This window comes from Hydra vulgaris, chromosome 14 (assembly GCF_038396675.1).
Source record: "Hydra vulgaris chromosome 14, alternate assembly HydraT2T_AEP".
Lineage (NCBI taxonomy): Eukaryota > Metazoa > Cnidaria > Hydrozoa > Anthoathecata > Hydridae > Hydra > Hydra vulgaris.
Genome location: NC_088933.1, coordinates 5,432,000 through 5,455,077, shown reverse-complemented (window position 1 = coordinate 5,455,077; position 23,078 = coordinate 5,432,000). Strand labels below are relative to the sequence as shown.

Sequence of the window (23,078 nt, the reverse complement as noted above, 5' to 3'; positions counted from 1 at the left end):
ATTTTGTCTTACTGTTTCGCGCGATGTTCTGATAGTCACTTCCTAAACTTTTTTAAAAAGTTAGACAAAATGTTGTTTAATCAAGCAATGATCAAAATGAAACTTTGATAAATACAATTGCATAAAAAATTCTTTACAAAATAACTATAGTACAAATGTTTAGTATATTTTTAAATTGTGGTTTATCCTCCACTGGGTAATTGCCATATAGAGGCCACATACCAAAACCCGTTAAGATAAGTTCAGCTCGCTAAAGAGCATCATAAACTGCTTTGATGGATCAGGAGTAAGTGAGTTCAAAAAAGAATAGAAGTAAACAAGAATAAAAGTGAGAAGAAGACGAGTTAAAAAGATAGCACATTTAAAAGCGGACAGATGTGGCACAAGATGTCAGAATGTGCAGTTTGACCAAAAAAACTTTGTAATAAGTATTTTGTTATTTTTGTATTCTTGATACTTGTATATTTTTGTAAGTTTAAAATACAAAAACGTAGCTTAGCTATATTTTAGCTTTTTTGCTTCTGCGTATGCTTCAAAGCACTTGTCTTTATGAGATTTTTAAATTGGTCAAAATCTTGCGCATATTCATTTCCCTTCACTTTTTAGCATGTAGTTTGTGTTCTAAAAATATAACTGTTTACAACAGCGCAATATATTATTGAATTGATTTTCAAACAAGAAATGAATATGTTGAAACTCAAGTCATTATGGAGTTGATATTAGAACTAAGAATTTAATGTAACGTCATCAAAACTGCACCCTATTTCGTATGTTGTCTTTTCAACCAAAAGAAAAGGCAATGGGGTTTCCAAGTTTAAAAGTTTTATTTTATTCAAGAATAATTTTGTATTTGTTTCACACTTTGAATGTTTCTTTGCCAGCTCACAAAAAAGTCAGGGAATTCAGATATCTGCAAAAAACAATTTGGAAAATTAGGTTAATTTTTGGAAAAATTAAAAAGAAATCAGGGAAAATGGCTCTTCATCAAACTATGTCACTTAAGAAAGTTTTATATCATACACGTAATATAAAATTTTATTCTACAGTTAGTTTTATAAACTTTTTGATACTTTAAATGTGTGTCGTATTAATGTTTATATTTTTGCAATTATAGGGGGTTTTTTCGAAAGAATCTAAGTCTAGTTTTACTGAAGTTGAGTTAAATAATATAAGTGAAAACAGGTAATGGATCAGGGATAATTTATAAAAACAAAACAAGTTTATAAAAACATAGTTTATAAAAACAAAACAATTTTTTATTTTTAATAACGTTTTTATATAATGCACACTTAAGCAATTTATACATTATAAATTAAAAAAATATATACAACTGCCAATTATATTTAAAAAAAGCCAGTATCAGTAAATTGTTACTTTATTTACAAGCGTTTCGCTAATATAAAAACATTTGTTCAAAGTTTTGATGTAATTTATTTTACTTAAGGTTTAATTCAGAAAAAATGCAAAAAATCTTACTTATTATTAATCTTTTAATAAGTACTTTTAGGCGTATTTTTATTATTTGGTTGCTGGTATCGAGAATCAAGAAACTTATGATGGCTAAGAGTTATGCTAATGCTCTTGCTTCGTCAAATTCTAGCTCTGGCATCAAGACCAAATTAGGAATATTTAACTCCAATCATGTGGACGAAAATAGTTTTGTTCTTTGTTGCAGATACGGTGATCTAAATATCAGTGTAAACGACTTTTTGGCTGCACTATCTGAAAAAGACTTACTATCAAATGTATGGTGTGTTACCAGACATTATGCCCACGAATTGTTTGAGTTCGCTATTCACAGTAGCACATTAATTCCTTCTTTCCTTAAAACTGAGATCGTGATAAAAGGGTGTGTTTTGAAAATTGAACAGAAATATGTTAGAAAAGTCCACGTGTTGGTTCAGAATATACCCATTGGTTTCCTTTGAAATGGGTGTAAAGAAGCTATTAACAAACTTGGCAACCACTTAGCTCAAGGACGCTGACAGTACGATTCTTTTTATTGCCAAAGTGTGAAAGTTCACGGTGAAGAAATCTTCACAGGGAACGTTGTAATTATAATCAAAAATTGGACGAACCCATTTATCAACCCATTACCACGTTTTGAAAATGTAGACGGCTTCACACTTCGATACAAACACAACGGTCAACCCGAAATTAAAACAAGTGTATCAGAAAAATCAGTTCCTAGAAAGCATGAACATTTTTTAAACGTTTTTTTAACTAATAAAAAAAAACGTTTTTTAAACGTTCGGAACGGCAATACCTAAACAACGTTTTTTAAAAAACGTTTAAAAAACGTTCTCAAAAAACCCAAAATTAAATGTTAAAAAACGTCTTTTAAACGTTAAAAAGATTTTCTCAGAAAAAAATTGCAATGATTAATAAACAATTAATTTAACAAGCTTTGACTTTTTTTGAACTTTTAATAATATTATTATTTAATAAACAAAAGTTTCTTTACTGTTTGAAATAATCTGTTGGGTAAAGAAATGAAAAAAATAAAAAAAGTTACTAACGTGTTATTTTCTTGCAAATTAAAATTTACAAAATGTTAATAAAGGAAGATAATCTCTGAACTTAAGGCACTTTTACATGAGTAAACGGTGCCCGCTTCAATGCATCAGCAACTATTGCATCTACACCAGACTCAGTATAGGATTCGCGAGGCATCGATGCACAAACTAAAATAGTATATTATATATTTATTTATTTGAACTGTAAAAATTATATCGTAAAATGTGTATATATATATATTTATATATACATATATATATATATATATATATATATATATATATATATATATATATATATATATATATATATATATATATATATATATATATATATATATATATATATATATATATATATATATATATATATATGTATGTATATATATATATAAATAAATATATATATATATAAAAATATATATATATATATATATATATATACATATATATATATAAATATACGTATGTATGTATGTATGTATATATATATATAAATATAAATATATGTATACATATATACATATATATACATATATATATATATATACATATATATATATATATATATATATATATATATATATATATATATATATATATATATATATATATATATATCCCAGTGGGCACAGTACGTTTTTTAAACGTTCTTTGAACGTTTTTATTAGGTTTAAACCTAAAAAAAAAGCCAAAGAACGTTTTAAAAACGTACCGTGCCCACTGGGATGTATATACATATATGTATGTATATATATACATAAACGTACCTTTTATTAACTTGTACAGTTTGGTTTGGCGAAAGGATCTCTTGCCCTTTCCACTTGCCATATTGAATTTGCCCATGAGTGAATTTGTCATATACCTAAAAATAATATATTATAATCTAATAATATTTATAAAGTTATAATTAAATATCGTAATAAATAAATAAAGTTATAATTAATTAATTACAACTTATAAATAAATATTTAATTATAACTTAAGTTATAATTAAATGTTTATTTAACTAAGTAAACAAATTTACAAGCTGTTTCCCATGCAGAAACTATACATAAACAGCACACAAACTATACTTAGTGTAAATACACAAACTATACTTAGTCGGCATACAAACTATACTCACTCAGCACACAAACTATACTTAGTGTAAATAAAGTAATAAAGGTCTAGATGGTTTCCATTCACCAAAAATAAAATAAAAAGTGAAATTGTAAACATTTATAGCAAGTATGTTTAAATATGCTACAAATACAAATTATAAAGTATAAATTTCCAAATACAAAGAATAAATTTATAAAGAATAGTTTATCGTTTATTTAATGTACGTCTTTTTAAAGGTTGCTGTATTGCTGTGTTGTTCTATTTAAAGTTTGCTGTATCCCAGCAAAATAAAAAAATATAAATAAATTTTTTTATAACTTATAACTCCCTAAAATCTCAGTGTCAAAAAATACACGATGGGGCACTAAAGTGGTAGTAAACTACCACTATTGGATTGTAAAACGGAAATAGTAATATTTTTATATACCATTATGAACATAAACATACTATTTATAGCAATGCAGTTTTAATTTACGAACCTCTTCATCATAGCTATCACAAGTTTCTGACAGCTCTTACTGCCAATATTTTGAAGTCTTCGTTTCTGATAGAAAGAAATTATTGGAAAAATGGTTAATACCTAATTTGGTAGCAACAATTATTTATTGTAAAGAAAATATTTTGATAATAATAAATTATATCAATCAGTATGTAGTAACTAAAAACATACTGCAGAGTTAAAAGGACAAACATTATCAAGTTTGGAATCAAACTTATCAAACTCTGTTAAGTTATCTATTTCAGTTACAATTTCTATTTCTCCTTCATTTACATAGCATTTTCCGCATCCATTAGTTTTAATGTCTGTTAACAGTTGCAACACACGATATTGAAAGTCTAAACAAATTTGTTTGTTTTTTTATTAAATTTAACGTTTATAAGACTTAACAAAACTTCATAAATAAATAAATTTAAAATATGTCAATTAAGTAATCTTACTTGCCTAACCTTAAATATGCGAAACACTATTAGACAGTAAAAAAAATTATTATGGCAAGTCTAATTAATAGGATTGCCGCAAACTATTTTACCATTTATTAGCATTTCTCCGGTTAAGGGTTAGATAAGTAAGAACGTTTCATAGTTTCATAGTTTTATTTTTAACACAAATAATAATAAAACCTGAATAAATTAACAGGGCAATAATAATAAAAACAAGATAATTATATAGTATTAAATCAATATTATTTAAAACAAATAATTATGCATATATATATATATATATATATATATATATATATATATATATATATATATATATATATATATATATATATATATATATATATATTGTAATTTTTACATCTATTTTTCTACACCTGTGTGGTTTAGATGGTTCTTCATAATGACATATAAATGCCATTATAAAAGAGTTGAAGCACTGTTTTACAACCGGATGCCCTTCCTGACATTAACATGAAGCAGGGTGTACTAGATTACATGTCACCAGTAGCAAGATTTGAACCTGACTTGACGTAAGGATAACCTGACCTGACGGAATATATATATATATATATATATATATATATATTATATATATATATATATATATATATAAATATATATATATATATATATATATATATTATATATATATATATCATACATATATATATATATATATATATATATATATATATATATATATATATATATATATATATATATATATATATATATATATATATATATATATATATTATATATATATATTATATATATGTATATATATATATATAATATATATATATAGATATATATATGTATATGTATATATGTATATGTATATATATATGTATATATATATATGTATATATATATATATATATATATATATATATATATACATATATATATATATATATATATATATATATATATATATATATATATATATATAGTGTAATTTTTACATCTATTTTTCTACACTTGTGTGGTTTAGATGGTTCTTCATAATGGCATATAAATGCCTTTATAAAAGAGTTCAAGCAATGTTTTACAACCGGATGCCCTTCCTGACGTTAACATGAAGCAGGGTGTACTGGACTACATGTCACCAGTAGCAAGATTTGAACCTGACTTGACGTAAGGATAAACTGACCTGACGGAATATCTATATATATATATATATATATATATATATATATATATATATATATATATATATATATATATATATATATATATATATATATATATATATATATATATATATATATATATATATATATATGAAAAGTCACAAACAGTTAGATGAAAAACGTAACAACCTATCATGAAATAAAAACAATAACCGCAAAGAAATATAAGGATCTTTATTATATATAACAATGATAGTACTATAATTATAATAAATAATATATTGAGTACTATATTATTAAATAAAACATTAAATGAAAACAGTTCACTCAAAATAAACTCGAAAAAATTAAACAGTTTTTAATACTTAACATAAAAAAAAGTTAACATAAAATACATCATTGATGTACATCATTGATGTAGACACATGACATATAACAGACATGTCTTTATATTGCCGTTAATATATTTTGTTTGTTTTAGGCAACTCTCCTTTGATGTCATCAAAGGAGAGTCGCCTAAAGACATATGTCTGTTTTCATGTAAACAGACATATGTCTTTATATTGCTGTTATTATATATTTTTTGTTTTAGGCAAGCCTCCTTAGTATACAAATATTTGTATACAAATATAACATACGTAATACGTAATATTTGTTTGTATGTACAAACATATGTACAACATACAAATATTATAATTAAAAAAGAAATAGATAATAATGATAATAACAAAAATGACTACAACAATACCTAGAACACACGTTTTTTTTAAAAATGAAACCCGTTTATAAAAAACTAGTACTAGAAGCATCACAATTTTATTTAAAAGTTTTAGTGTTAAACAGCTTTAAGGTAAACAGGTAAATAAGGTGATACGATATTAATTCATATAATTTTAACTTTAAAAAATCTAATAGAAGTTCATGCCATCATGCATCATTTGCTTAAAAGGTGAATTTTATAAATATTGCCGTAGATATCTGTATGTTTAAAAAACGGTTTTTTTTACATGAAATAAAAAACAATTAAAAAACGTTTATGTGCTTGCTGGGAAATTCCATATTTTAGTATAAAAAAAAAAACGCGTAAAAAACGTTTAAAACATCCATTAAAAAAAAAACGTTTAAAAAAAAACGTTTAAAAAACGTTTGTATTGGTTCTTTAAACGTCCGACCGAAATCGAACGGAATTAAAACGTTTTAAAAACGTCTTGTGCTTACTGGGTTGTTGCTGAAGTTTTTACAAATAAATAATCAGAGATCTTAAAAGATGTAGAAGAAACAGATGAAATTCGATCCGTTGAGGTTTCACTTAAACAACCAAATCAAAAAAAAACAGAGGTCATAGATTCTAAAAAAGAAGAGAAAACAAGTCAAAACCAAGAAATAACACAAATTGTTTGTGACTCAAAAGAAGTAACAAAACCCAAAAAGAAGAGTCAAAACGAATAGGAAGAAGGTGGAGCACCATCAAAACAAGGTATTCCAAATGAAGCGGAAAAACTTAACGGCTATGAAATGGAAAGCCAATACTTGTCAGGAGACTCAACAGAACAAAATGAGGAACTGAATTTTGAATACGAAGAGTACGACTTATTAAAACGTGCGGAAACGAAGTCATAAGAGTATTTCTTCTTCTTATTTTTCTTTTCATTTCATTTTACTTTGTTTTAGCTTTGTTCTCAAATCAGTCTTTTTCTTCCGAACTTTTTTCGTTCTAAACTTTTATTTTTTCTTTCTACAAAAAATCTTTGTTTTGAGTTTTTTTCGTTCTATTTTTTCTCATTAATTATGCATGTCACGTTTTTAAATAAGCGCGTAAGCTTTGGTATACCGTATTGTTATAGATCGCGCTTTTGTGTAAAATTTTATGGTCCAGTGCGTCCATCTGTTAGTATTATGTCAGTTCAAACGGCAACTCGTGCAATAAGGTTAAGGTTTATATGTTTGTGCTTTTTATGTCAGGTTGTAAAATTATTTTATTCATGTTTAAGGTACACGAGTTTTCAAATTAGGAAACCTGATCCTCTTCATCATAGCTATTAATATTTTAACGTGCAACATAAACGGTCTAAACGACCAAAACAAACGCGATAATTTTTTTGGGTTTCTCAAAAAGTCCACCTTCGCTTTAATCCTCCTTCAGGAAACAAAATCCGGACCGTCCACTGTTAAACAGTGGAGTGACGAATGGACTGGCGAATCTATTTGGAACTCTGGTCCGAGTCATTACTGTTGTGGGGTGGCAGTTCTGTCTAAATGCAATGTTTCTTTGAACGAATTGAAAAGGGACAATAACGGAAGAATATTAAATGTCATGATAAAAATTGACGAACACGAAATGCAGGTGCTGAATATTTACGCGCCTAATGTGCCGAGAGAAAGAAGCCTCTGTTTGGCGACCTTAGAGACTTCTCGCAGGACACAGGACTACTCGTCCTGATGGCCGGGGATTTCAACATGGTCGAAAGCCTGTTTCTTGACACAGAAGGCTCAAGCAATGCTAAATATCACACCTACGGCATTGCTGAACTCGGGTCTTCCAAGGTAAGTATAACCTAGTAGATGTTTTTCGTTACAAATTTCCCAACAAAAGAGAATTCACATGGCGCAATTAGATGGTTAAATGTAGACTCGACAGAATTTACTGCCCTGAAAAAGTCGCCAAAAAAACAACATACACACAAATTCTTACCAACTCTTTTTCCGACCACAAGTTCGTCTCAACAACTACCAATTTTAGTAAAACCAGGAGAGGATCAGGATACTGGAAATTAAATTGCTCCCTTTTGGAAATAGAGGTGCATATGCAGAAAATTGAACTCTTAATTCAAGATTGGCAAACTAAAAAATGGTCCTATACGTCAATTTTAAAATGGTGGGACGACTGCAAACTTTTTGTTAGGGCTGAATTACAACACATATCAATACAGGAAAGTGCGATAAACAAAAAAGCATCAAAAGGATTGAAAACGAAATCCAACGGGAGCGACAAAACGCTAACCCGAATATAGATAGCATCAAATAAAAACGCGGTGCTCTTTTCTTGCTCCAGTTTTCCGGGGTGTTTATTCGCACGAAACAAAAACTCATTGAAGAAGGAGAAAAACCTTCAAAATTTTTGTATAATTTGGAAAAACTTCAACAGCGGAACAAGGCATTTACACCAAAACTAGTTTATGAAAAGACAGTCAAAATTATGTCTTGTCACCCGTCACGAAACGTTTAAGTGATGATTAAAATCAATTTTTAAATACCCGCCTAACCGGTATGGAATTAAAAGAAGCCCTTTTTAAATTTGAAAACGGAAAATCTTCGGGCTATGACGGACTTCCAGCTGAATTTTATAAAACCTTATAAAACCTTTAGAAAAAGATTTTGAAGAACTTACCTACGAAATACTTTTCGTATAAAAAAATACCAGCCACTCTATGAAAATATCAATTATTTCACTGATTCCCAAACAAGGAGATCTTACCAAATGCAAAAACTGGAGGCCCATATCCTAATCGGCGCTGATCACAAAATAATCAAAAAAGCCCTGGCCCTAAGACTTGCAAAAGTAATGGGGAAAATTATAGAACCAAATCAAACTTGCGGAATCCCAGGTAGAACAATATTCTCAAATTTACATTTAGTCCGTGATCTTATAGATTGCGCGGAATTTAAAAATCTACTTAGTTTCATTTTGTCAATAGACCAAGAAAAGGCGTTTGATAAAGTCGATTGTGCATTTCTGCTTCAGATTCTCCGAAAATTCGATCTTGGAGAAATTTTGTATCTTTTGTTAACACCTTATATTCATAAGTTTCGGCATCTGTTCTGAGTTGCGGTTTCCTGTCAGTCTCCTTTCCTACGGAAAGAGGAGTCAGACAGGGCGACCCCCTCTTTCTCTTGCTGTATGTTTCTGTCACCGAGGCTCTTGCTTTGGTGGTCAGAGCTGATAGCAGAATAGAGGGTTTCCAGTTACCAGGTACACCTAAACCCCTCAAAATACAGCAGTACGCAGACAATTTTTTTTTATTAATTTTTATTTTATTTTTTTTTAGGTGCCCCAAGAAGTCCTAAAGGTCTTGCCACAGAGCACCGCGGAAGTGCATTTAAGCAGGAAATTAACGCCTCCTTCCTTACCGTGACGCTAAAATATGTCCAGAGCTCGTTTCGAACCTGGATCTCCTGCTTATAATGCAAGCGTTCTAACCATTGCGCCACGGCCGCATAAAACGATTCGAACTTTTTTGCCAGAGACGTAAAGTCAGTCCGCTTTTTTTTCAAAAAAAAAACTGTTTGAAAAAGCAAGTGGTTCAGTGATCAATGCCTCAAAAACCAAGGGTCTTGCCCTTGGGGATTTTGATCCTAAAATGTACCCGAAATTTGACGACATAGAGTGGACCAACAACACCGGTTTCAAAATATTAGGTGTTACTATTTACACCAGACTGAGAGATACTACCAGTTTCAACTGGTTAGTAACTCTAAACAAAATAGAGAAAAAACTCAAGTTTCTGGGACGACGTACTTTGTCACTTAGGGGAAAGATTATGTTGATAAATACGTTAGCAATGTCAAAAGTGTGATTTCTGGAAAACGTGCTGCCCGTTCCCGAAGGGGCAATAGAACATTTGCACAGAGCAATTTTCGAAAATCTGTGGCAAAAGACCAATTTCAATCAACAAAGGAGCAAAGTCTTGCACTTCGCCTCAAAACACTTTTTCAACTGAAAGAATGCGAAGAGGACAAAGCTCACGATTATTACTACTTTTCAAAGTATTGGTTGGCGAGTTCACTTATAAAATTTATGGACCAAAACCAAAGCTGGAACTTTTTAAAGCAGAACAATTTCCCAAAACACCGGGACAACAAAATGTCTCAGTACTACAAAACAACAATTGAAATATTAGGCAATAACGGGTCCCTTTTTAATATCCCCCTGAAAACAACAAAACTTTTTACTTGAAAGTGGCAAAAAACAAAAAGACAGTCGTACCAGCAGAACTTTTCTGGAACGGTTCAACTAAAACAACAATGCCGTGGACCCAAATTTGGAAAAAAACTTCACCTTCCACACATGCGGACCGACTCAAAACATCCTCTTTCGTTTTTTACACAACAGTTTACCTTCTGCGGCCTTGCAAGCCAAAAGCACAAGGCAACAGATCGTCAAAAATAACAAATGAAAAACTCATGGTAAAATTGAGGACAACATCCATATCTTTGCCTACTGTCCTCCTTCTGTTGAAATTTTGCCTACTGTCCTCCTTCTGTTGAAATTTGGGAGTAGTTTAAACATGTATATAACTCCTTGACATCCCAAAATAATTTGCCTCCAATAAATTCGATTTTCTCGATTGAAACAGCGAATTTATCGGAGAAAAACCCCACTTTGCAGCTGCTGTTGACACTCACTCAAACCATCATGAATGCAATATGGAACAGTAGATGCTACCACATGTTTAGTAACATAAAAATTGACCCAATGGTAGTGATCAGGGTAATAATCAGGAACATCAGGAATATGATTAACTTAAAATATAACTATCATGTCCGTAGAAACACCGCGGACATTTTCTGTGAGTATTTTTGTATTAAAAATGTTTTCTGTCAAGTAGAGAATGGAAATCTGAAACTAAACATATGAGCTAAAATAAAACAACGCCTCGTGGTATATTTAGTAAAGATTTCCTTTCCTCTGCAACTTTTTCTATGTTATACAACAAAATTATTGTTATATATGATTAGAAAATCACTGCCAGCCCTTATTTTATGAAATATTATTTTAACACATAAGTGTTTATCTATAGTATTCGTAACGTTATGTTTGTGTACAAGTCCTGTAATTCTTTTTAATTTGTTTTGATATTAATCTTTTTTTTCCTTATAAATCTTTCTTTAACGTATTTTAGAGTTTCTCCTTTTTTTAACCTAATCTAAACTCTCGATTTCTTTTCGCACAACGGCAAAAAAATAAAAAACGAAAAATACAAAAAAATATAAAACCAAAGCACACAAAAAAATCAAAAATTAAAAATACATAAAATATATAATAAAATAAAATAAAAATAGAAAATGTATATATTTACGAACATTTGTAAAAACTATATATTGTAAAACTAAAGAAAACCTGAGTTAATGTAGTTTTAAAGAAAAATTTGTAAATAGTTATTATTTTGTAATAAAAAAAAAATAATAATAATAATTCCGAATATTTTTTATTCAGGGGCCGTATTCTCATCTCTCCGTTAAGCTTAACGGAGCGTTAGTCAAAAATTTCATTTAAATTTCATTAATAAAAAATTTATTTAAAATTATAATTTTTTAAGCATAAATGTTTTATTTGGTATAAGTTTTATTTTAACGAATTTATATAAATTTTTATCATTTCTTTAATTAGAAATATTGAAATAAAATTTCAGACAAAAGCTCTGTTAAGCTTAACGGAGAGATGAGAATACGGCCCCAGAGCGTTTTTTAAAATGTTTTTTGAAATAGCCGCGGTCAAATTGTCAAAGCAAAATATAATTTGCCTGGTCATATAAAGATGTGCGATCGCACGGCTTCCTGTGAAAGACTGCTATAGTAAAGAGAAAATTACAGTAATAGGAAAAAAGTATGAAACATTGTCACTTGAAGCAAAATTTCATTAAGAATTATTAAGTTTTGTAACAAAAAAAAAAGTTTTGTTCGTTTTGATTTTTTTGATTATTGTGGAGCTTATTGTGGGGTAATTGAAATATAATCTTTTTACTTAAAAAAGATCTAGTCAGTCTATATATATATATATATATATATATATATATATATATATATATATATATATATATATATATATATATATATATATATATATATATATATATATATATATACTATATATATATATATATATATATATATATATATATATATATATATATATATATATATACAGTATTGGACAAAACATTTGCAACCAACATCGAACAATGCTAAAAAGTGTTCCTAATTTTACATGTCTTGAAAACGAAACGAACTATACTACCACAGCAAACAGTTCAGGAGTCTGGAGTCATAGTATGCCATGACATGAGCAATCAGCTGACACGTGACAGCACACAGGCAGAATTTCGTTGACAAGAGCCATTTTGCAGCGGACAAAACAAGTGCAACTTTTTTGGTTTGTTTCATTTTCTTAAGTCTGATCCGTGTCAATGTCACGGAGGTTTTTAATAATTAAAGGAAGTATCCAGAAGTTTCCAGAAGCATGCAGAAGCTTCCAGAAGTTTTCAGAAGAAGCATCTGGAAGCATCCAGTAGCATCCAGAAATATCCAAAAACAATCAGAAGCATGCAGACGCATCCAGAAGCTTCCAGAAGCATCAAAAAGAAGCATCTAGAATCTTCCAGAACAGGTTCACACAGGTTCATTTACTATATAAGAGACATGTAAATCGACATGTAATTCAGTCAGCATATGGAAGTCAATCAGTCAGTATTATCAAGACAGTTTATCAAAGTGAGTTTTATGAAAGTGTTTTATTGAAGAACATCAATACAAGAAGTGAAATACAACAAGTGTTTCATTACATCAATACAGTCCACATCCAACCAAGACGTTGTGTTCCACAGAGCATTATTGTATCATCACAAGGTAAATGTAACACCGTAAGCCTTGAGTAGCGTGATTATTTATTTTTATTATTTTTATGACTTCAAGTGCAAAAACGGCTCCCGACATTCTTGGATTGGAACTAAGAAAGAAAATTATTGGCGATTACGTAAGTGGAATATCACAAAAAATATTTGTGATAAATATCGCGTGAAAAAATGGACCGTATCAAGACTATGTTCCAAATATCGTTCAACGGGGAAGTTGGCAGCAGATAGTAAAGGTGGAAAACCGCGTTCCACCACTTCTAGAGAGGATTCTATGATCGTCAGATCCGTCAAGAAGGATCCCTGGATATCATCTGTCGAGATACAAAAGCAATTAGAGCTGCCTGTATCGGACCGAACAATCAGACGACGTGCTGTTGAAGCCGCATTGTTTTCTCGACGCCCTGCAAAGAAACCGCTAATTTCACTAAAAAACCAGAAGAAAAGACTCCTATTTGCTACATCTCATATTGACTGGAATGTGCAGAAATGGCGAAATGCTTTGTTCAGTAATGAATCGAATTTCAACATCATTGGGAGCGATGGCATTTGCCGTGTACGTCGACCGGCCGGAAAATGCCTCGATTTATGTTACTGCCATAAGACCGTGAAGCATGGTGGAGGCAATGTAATGGTTTGGGGGTGTTTTTCTGCTAACGGTCTAGGTCCAATACATCGAAACGATGAAATAATGGACCGTTTCATGTATAAAAATATCCTGAAAGATGTTATGTTACCTCATGCTGAATGGAATATGCCAATAAAATGGGTTTTTCAGCAAGACAACAATCCGAAACACACTGCAAAAGTAGTCAAGCAGTGGTTTCAAGACAACCACCTATTGGTGATGGATTGGCCGCCTCAATATCCGGATCTCAACCCTATCGAGAACCTATGGGATATCGTAAACCGCAGAATAAATGATGAAGGTGTTTGTAATAAGGATCAACTGTTTGAACAAATCCAAAAGGCCTGGGCAGCGATTCCACAAAGTTTCATTGATCACCTAATTGAATCTATGCCTCGAAGATGCAAGGCTGTGATCGACAACAAAGGATTCGCCACAAAACGTTGATAGCGAAATACAGCTTGGTCAACATTTTGTCGAGTTGCACTTGTTTTATCCAGAAGGAAATCAACTTTTTATAAGACTTTTGAATAATTTATTAATTTTCGTGTACAAATAATGAACATTGTGATGAATACAACTTGAAGAATTTTGTCTCTAAACAGTTACATAGTTATTTCTCTAAATTGAAAAAATGCAGCACTTTTATATAAAGAAACTAAATTAGCATTATTTGGTTGCACTCGTTTTGTCCGATACTGTATATATATATATATATATATATATATATATATATATATATATATATATATATATATATATATATATATATATATATATATATATATATATATATATATATATATATATATATACAATTCTATAATAGTATTATATAAAGTTAGAGTTTTTATATCATATGTTTTTATATAAATATAGCAGGAGTTGAAATAGGCACCAATATCAGTACCTAATTTTGACTCCAGTATAGAGTTTATCGATATATGACATAATTGTTGTAATCAAATACATAATAACACGAACATAAAAACGAAAAAATGTTTAAATTCACAGCTAAATATTTAATTCAAACTCAATTGAGGTGCCGTAGCACCACGACAAATATATTGTTTTTCCAAACTGAAATATTTTTGAGAAAAGGAAAATATGGTAGTGACGTGGGAAAAATGAGGTAGTGGTGTAGTGGTAGAGCACTCCGTTCATAAGCAAGAGGTTCCAAGTTTGATCTACACTATGTCTCTGATAATGCCACGCTCAACTTTTTCTCTGCGCTATTTTTTCCATAATTAAAATAGGATCAATAATATTTTTTTGTTCACAAGCTTCTTTGAGTTCATTTAGCGCTACATTAAAATCTTAACCATTAGGGGCTGTCCATTAATTACGTCAACAAATTTTTGACAATTTTTACCTCCTCCCCTCCCCCTTGTTAACAACTTGTCAAACTTTCAAAGCCCACCTATAAAATTACGTCCACATTTAACTAAACCTCCCCCCCCCCACCCTTTTTCAATTTTTTCAAGCTCATCAACTTTAGATTTTTTTTCTTTTAGTTCCTTTTCCTGATCTGAACTTATAACGCCACATTCTTTTCCTTTATACAAGCCAATCAAATCGCTCTTGAAAATGCTTATCTGACTCTGTAATTCATCTTGTGCTTTTGCTTTGTATTTTACAGATTATGCATTACAAGTAGTACTAGATGGACCAGCTTCAAAATCAATTTCTATGTAGTCTTGTTGAACGCTTTGTGTTTGTTGTTTCACAACTTGTAACATTTTTACATTTGTTGCTACTTTTTTGGGAAGCACTTCCAGTCTTCGTTGAACGGCCTGCCCATAAGGTCAACAATGTTGCCTTATTTTTCTGTGCTAAGGCGGAATAACTATTCAACATCAAATCTATTTTTGTTGGCAAATCGTCCTCTTTTTTCAATTTATTCCAAATTTCAGAAACCTTTCTTTCACAGTTTTGCTTACACTTGTTGAGAAATGCCTTTATGTATGCTTCATACAACGACTTGTGAAAGTTTGTCCATTGTAAATCTAAAAATAATATAATCATTCAAAAATTGTTTAAGATTTGATTTAATTTACATCTAAATCAATTGGTAATAAATTTGTTATTTTACACAAAAAAACATATAGACCTAGGCCTGTTTAACAATTATTTAATGGTTTTGAACATTCTTGACATGTAATGTATTAATAAGATATTAAATAAGTCCTAGATAAGACTGTCGAAAATCGTAAAAATGCTTACCAATATACCCATCAAACGAATGGGCGGTTACCAGCGAAAAATAAACTTTATATAAAAGTTGTACCTGGAAAAAAAACCATATAAATTAAATGGGTAGTTTTTTTTTGTTTTTGTTTTTTCAGATACAACTATTATATAAAATTTATTTTTTCTCACATTTTCATTAACATTAACAGTCGACATGTTAGTTTTTCTCAACCGTAATCAGGACTTAGGTTTTAATGTTGTTATTGGTTTAAAGTTGTTCTTCTTTACTTATATCAAAACATTATTTTGTTTTAAGTTTTTTTTTATTCACAAGTCCCAAATACGGCTGAGAAAAACTAACAAGTCTACTGGTAATGTTAATGGAAATGTGTTTTATTTGTTTTTTCGAAAAATAAAATACCTTTTTAGGAAGATTTTTAAACCTTTGATATATAATTTGCATAAACTGAAACTTTGATTTCTTATTTTTAATTTTTTAATAAGATTAATAAAAATACATCCGTTCACAAACACGTCAGTTCGCCAACTCAAAAACTTGAACGTGCTTTTAGTAGATCTGGAGAATATTTAGCTTTCTCACATTTCTTTTAATACCAAAAACTGCAACTGGTTTTCTAATCTGTTTGATATTTTGAGATTAATTTAATTTTTGCTTTAAACATTAAGCTAAATTTGTGCTGCAATATATTAAAAGGCTTACTGCGAAATATTTATATATAGAGAGAGAGAATTTTATTTTTAATTTTCAAAATTTATATATAAATATATATATATAAAACTCTTTAAAACGTTAACATACCAATGACACTTATATGACAATAATACCGTATACTCTCTGCAGCTCTAACCGGAGTACTTGCAGTAGCGAAGAATCAATTCGACGAGCAAGAAAAACCTCTCAAAAACAAAATCGAAGTTTCAAAGTAGGCTACGGAGAGTAACGCGTCTATTAACGGCACACAATATCAACAAGCAAATATATCTTACTCAAGCATACTTGATAAATTGCAAAAAGATGTTCTAGAGCGAAAACCACTGTTCCATGCTTTCAATGGCGACTCAAAAGATTGACAAGCGAGAGAAAGCAACTTCGTTTTAGTCGACGTTCTTGTATCAGAAAAAGCCAATTTTACAATAGTCGAGGAGGTTTTAAAGCAATCGGAAAAGCCGAGATAACAAATAAGTCAGCATGTCGTCTAAAAAAAGGTTAAAATGTTGACAATAATTTTAATAGCCTTCATTTTAATCTGTTTTTTTAGCCCAGCCGAACGAGTCCTTGTGCAAAAAGCAGGAAGCCATCACAAGGCCAAAGAATTTATAGGAATAAATATACGCAAGGGTAGGACGCCCGCGCAGCAACTTGAGTTTACAAAACTCAACAAGGAAACAAAGAAGAACAACATCGAATTAAAGGCAGTTAATCTTCTTGGCAAACCTATTCGTTTAATTGTCCATCGACTGTCCGGATCAGTACATTTTTTTGACGCCATCAAATTGGCCGAACAACAAAAAAGAATCTTTGCTATTCTTGAACAATGAAAAGAAATTGTAAAGAAATCAATTGGTCCACAAATGCCAACGCCTCAAAATCCACTGCTGGAAGCGTTTCCAGCCTTACCAATGCGACCTTGAAAAATGCTATTATCAGCAATACCAGCACAATCAATACTAAAACAACAGCTATTTTCATTTTTTTTAAATTTATTTAGGTGCCCAAACTCAAGACGCGGTGCTCTGTGATAAGTCTTTACGGCCTTATCGCAGAACACTGCGAATAAGCATTTAATTGGAAGCTCACGTCTTCTTGCTAACATGTGTCACAAAGCTTGCCAAGAGGTGGGATTTGAACCATGAATCCATTGATTCAAACTTCTTTCGTCAAAACCGCTCAAGCAGTGGTTAAATAATTTTATCCACTACTTATATTTCCTCCGTCAAAACCGCTATCAATACTTTCAACACCGCCACCAGCACTACCAAAACCATCTTGACGAACGCGACCACAACCCTCGTCGCATTGAGCATATTAACCTAAGCTTAATAACATAAATACATCAACAGCTCCTCAAGACAGATATCTACGTTTTTGGGCTCATAACCCATGCTCGTTCAAGAGACAAAAATTAGTTGCCAGATTAAAAACAACATCCAAATACGCTTTCCCGGATATAATCTTTGTCGCAGAGACTTGGTTTAAAGAGTTTAACAAGCAAAACTGGCAGGGTATAACCTGCATTAATAAGATCGTGGCTCTCACGGAGGTAGTGTGGCTTTATACATCAAAAAAGTATCTGTGCTCGTAATCTCAAGATTAGCTAACTAAGCTCTAACAAATTTGAACAAGTTTGGCAATCTATTTCTAAATGCTCAAGTTTCAGCAGATGCAGTGAACCACTCTCTAGGAAAGTTTTCGCAGTCGTATTTTTTCTTTGTGAAAAGAACTGTACGCTACATATATTTGTCCTCACCTCGATTACGCGGTCCATGCGAGGTCACTGTACCAACGAGCAGACATAGAGGCGCTGAAAAAAGTTCAAGACCGTGCTACAAAAATCATTTCTGAAATTAAGCATCGCACGCCGAGCAGCGAAGAGTTACTTCTGGTCTTACGACACTTGAAGAAAGAAGAAAAAGAGGCGATTTAATTCTGATGTTTAAGTTTATGCGTGAAATCGATGGAATAAACTTTTACGTGCCATTCAATTGTCCTTTGTCGTCAAAGTATATTATGCGTGGTCATAATTAACTACTTGCACAGCTAAGAGTACTCAATTGAATGCCAAAAGAGAAATTCTTTACGCTGCTGCAAATAATAATTTACGCGACTACGGTCGGCTACCGCAGGGGTTGCGCCAGTGCTGCGCCTGGAATAGGGGAGAATAGTGTTATTCTCTTTTAGAGAATAACACTATTCTCTAAAAGAGAATAGTGTTATTCTCTAAAAATTCTTCACTGTTCTCTTTTTTATTTCCTCGTGTTAAATGAGTTGAATGATTTATATAAGGTAATTTGTTAAAAGTGCGCATATAGGAAAGTTATTTAGGATTTCAATTATTTGATCTTTTAAAAGAAGGAGTAATGAAAAAATTTGGCTCATGCCCAGAATGTAAGGGTTAGATTCCTTTCTCTTTATTCTAAAATTAAACACTTAAATTATAAAAATAGAATAATCAATATGAATAATGTTTAGTAATATTGCCATAATTTTTTCATGATTAAACTTAAAATTGGAAAATAATTTTATTGAAGTTGTATGAACATTAATACCAGCTATTATATAAATTATTATAGCAATTCCTTCTTTACTTTTAATATATTTTATTGATAAAAATGTTAAACCTTCTTTAACTGTAAAAATAGTGGGTCATCAATAATATTGATCATATAAATATTCTAATTTTTCACCTAATATAGAATTTGGTACTTATATATATGAAATTTGATTCTCTACTGCAGATTTAAATCCAGATGATTTTAGATTACTTGAAACTGACAATGATCTTGTTTTACCGGTTAATACAAAAATTGAATTAATTGTTTCAAGTGCTGATGTTATTCATTGTTGAACCGTTCCTTCTTAAGGTTTAAAGTAGATGCAATTCCGGGTCGTCTAAATCAATTAAATTTTATTATAAACCAAACTGGTCATATTTTTGGGCAATGCCCAGAATTATGTAGTCTAAATCATTCTTTTATGCCTATATCTATTTATTCTGTTTCTTAAGAACAAATTATAATCTGATCGGTTAATAAAACTTAAAGTCTCAATTAGATTTATCTTTATATTTTAATCACTATCTTGCTTTGTTACTGTTACTTTTTTTTAGTAACTTTAATGAGTCTGAAATTTTATAATTATTTCTTAATTTTAAAAATAGAAAATAACACTGTGAACCAAAAGACCGCAAGGGGTTATGTCGTGGCACTCAAACCAAATCCATACTATGTAGTAGTATTATTCATATTGTTTTAAAAAAATTATTTCTGAAAATAAAATGCGTTGCTATGTACAACTTTAGATATAACTATATTCTAATAATGTGATAAGATTTTTTAATTTTTTGCAGAATTTCAAACTTGACAAATTGAAAAACAAAAAATTTTTATCACTGGAACCGCAATAAAAAATTTTTATAAAAGGTTTTATAATTTTTTTCATAACATTTTTTTTTTAATATAATGCATTCAAATATACACATCTTTAACAAATATATAATAAAAACTTTATTAATAAATAAATTAAATGTTTTAATTTTTATTTCAACTAATACTAATTCAGTTATTAGATAAAGTTTTACTTAATTTACCCCTATTTTAACTATACTAATATATATCCTAGGTTAGAAAATAGTTCAGTTCGGTAGTTAAATAGTTTTGAAATTTCGAAAGGTTCAATCGCTTAATCTAATTGCTATTAGTATGTTTTTTTTTATTGAATAACTTGAAATTCTAGTTGCTAATGTTCCTGGGAAAAGTATGGCGAAAGATCTAAATCATTGAAAAATACGAATAAAAACTTAGAGGAACAAATTTAGCTGTTTATCTTTCCAGGATATTTGATGAATAACGGATGCTATCCATTAGTTGTTTGTTCGAGGTGAAGAAGAAATTTTTTTAGACTTAAAAAGAGAGATTTGCCTCTTGGTGAATGGGGAGCTAAAGTAGTTATGATATATTTAATGATTTTTAAGTCCTAACTTTTATTATTCCCCAGGTTTACCCTTTTGCCCCGTTTTTGACCTTTAGCACTTTTTCCAGATTTTAAAACTTATTTTTCGAAATCAACAGGACAATACTTTTAAGTTCCAAAGGTTTTATTTAGATGCCTTGGCATAAAACCTGGTGGTCTTTTTGGTTCACAGTGTGGAATAATATACTTATGAATTTTTACTGAGTCTTTTGAGCTCAATGAAAAATTTATATTTTCTATTACTAATAGCTTTTTTATTCTTTACATTTCATTATTTTTTATTTTGGTAGGTGTAATAGGAAAAACTGCTCAATTAGGCTTTTACATGAGATTACCTGATGCAATGGAAGGACCTACCCTTGTTTTTAATTCATGCAGCTACAATGATCACACCTGAAGTGTTTTTAATTATTAGAATGCCACCTTTATTTGAATTCTAATCTGCTATATCATTTTTTTAAATTATTATTGGTAGTCTACATTTTTTTTCTAAGCAACTATAGGAATGGTTCAAAATGATTTAAAAAAATAATACCATATTCTACTTGTAGCCAATTAAGCTATATGATTATGATTTGTTAGCTTTTTTTTTGATAAATGTAATAGTAGTTAAAAAGCTAATAAAGCTTTGATTTCTGCTTTTTGGGATTAAACTATGATGAAATCAAGTAACACTTACTCCTGATGATAAAAGACTAATAGTGTTTAACAACGGAATAGAAAATGGGTTTAAAGTTCATAAAGTTAGTCAATTTATTCCTAATTCTACCGGAGGAGAAAGACTGCAATGGAAAAATGCTCAGAAAAAGGAAAGAAAAATAATATTTCTGAGACTTAAAGTGATATAAAACCTAAATTGTGAAAAAAAGTGATATAAAACCAGTCAAAAATAATTTAGTATGGGCTCCTTCTAGACTAGGTTTTGTAAATATATATGTAAATCATTAAACCTTAAATACAACTATTAAAATAAAACTTAATAGTAGACGATAACAAAACCCTTTATGAAAATAAGCAACAGTATTTAAAGTTAAATACACCCACTGATATACTAAATGGCCAAGTATTAGGTTTTACTAAACAAAAAGGATGGTAATATTTTTCCATTAATGTAAGATTAAACTATCTTTTAAATAAACTAAACATAAATAAGTAAAAACATAAGCTTGAATAACTAAAACACCATTTTCTAATATAATCTTAAATTTAATAATCATTAATGAAAATAAGTCGAAAAAAGAAGAAGAAAAACATATTTTAAATATTTAATCAGAAAGAATAGCTAATAAAATATTACCAGCTGGTAAATTAGCTGCTGAACGCATTTCTGAAGCTATAGGTCTAGAAGCATGACTACCTAGTTCTATAAATACAAGTAAACGACAGAGACCTAAAGGAGGTCCTGTTGGCATAATCATACTTAAATAAAAACTTTTGAAATTAAAAAATACAAATATTATTATCGTTAATCATATAAAATATAATAACCCAAAAGTTAATGAAATATAAGTAGTAGATGGTAAAATAAAAACCAAAAATCCTAATAAAGTTTTTGATAAAACATAAAAAAAAAACAAGTTAGATAAAAATAATTCTTATATTTGATAGTTATTTCATAAACTCTCTTTTACATTTTGAAAAAAATAATCACTTCAAAAAACAATTGAATTTTCAGAGGAATTATAAAACTAAAGTTTTGAGCTACAAAAATTATAAATGACATTATTAATATTAAATGAGAGTCAAATAAAATTCCAAAACTTTTTGTAATTAAAAATAATCAAAATAGGAAGACTGGGGTAGGTGGTGTAGTGGTGCGGTAGTGGTGTAGTGGTAAAGCGCTCGCTTCATAAGCGAGAAGTTCCGAGTTCGATCCCCACCACGTTCCTGGTAGTACCGCGCTCAACTTGTTTCTCCGCGCAGCGGCCTTGTTCGTCGAGGTTCGTGTTTCAGAGTAATAGAGTTGAGAGAGGGTTATAACCACTATTATGCAGCCTCCTCATCTGTAGTGGCCTTCTTGGCCTTGGGGAGGTGAATTACAAAAAAAAAAAAAAAAAAAAAAAAAAAGGTGGTCTGATCCTCTTTTAGAGGAGAAAAGGCGGAAGATTTTTTTTTATTTCCTTGTTTTTAATTGGTTTAATAAGTTATAAAAAATAATTCGTTTAAAGTGTGATGACCAGAAGGACAGTTTAATGACTGTTTTAAAGTATTTGTTTAAAT

At 29.8% G+C, this 23,078-nt stretch overlaps 1 protein-coding gene and 1 pseudogene across 1 annotated transcript; both read right to left on the bottom strand.

The window, feature by feature from the left end:
- Window positions 1-2,507: 2,507 nt before the first annotated feature.
- On the bottom strand, window positions 2,508-5,729 carry LOC136090660 (uncharacterized). Its single transcript, XM_065817486.1, has 6 exons — window positions 5,534-5,729; window positions 4,940-5,111; window positions 4,291-4,457; window positions 4,100-4,164; window positions 3,287-3,381; window positions 2,508-2,684 (listed from the first exon to the last, which is right to left on the bottom strand). Exons 2-6 carry the CDS (start codon window positions 4,962-4,964, stop codon window positions 2,581-2,583), a joined length of 456 nt encoding a protein of 151 aa, XP_065673558.1. The 5' UTR covers window positions 4,965-5,111; window positions 5,534-5,729; the 3' UTR covers window positions 2,508-2,580.
- Window positions 5,730-21,964: 16,235 nt separating this feature from the next.
- Window positions 21,965-22,709, bottom strand: LOC136090851 (ATP synthase subunit a-like; annotated as a pseudogene).
- Between the last annotated feature and the right edge of the window lie 369 nt (window positions 22,710-23,078).

Coding starts and splice junctions, on each gene's coding strand:
- LOC136090660 (XM_065817486.1), bottom strand. CDS start 4,964: ATGAAGAACCATCTAAACCACACAG. Junction 4,165..4,290: donor TTTGTCCTTTTAACTCTGCA/GTATGTTTTTAG, acceptor TCTTTCTATCAG/AAACGAAGACTTCAAAATAT. Junction 2,685..3,286: donor ACTGTACAAGTTAATAAAAG/GTACGTTTATGT, acceptor ATACTATTTTAG/TTTGTGCATCGATGCCTCGC.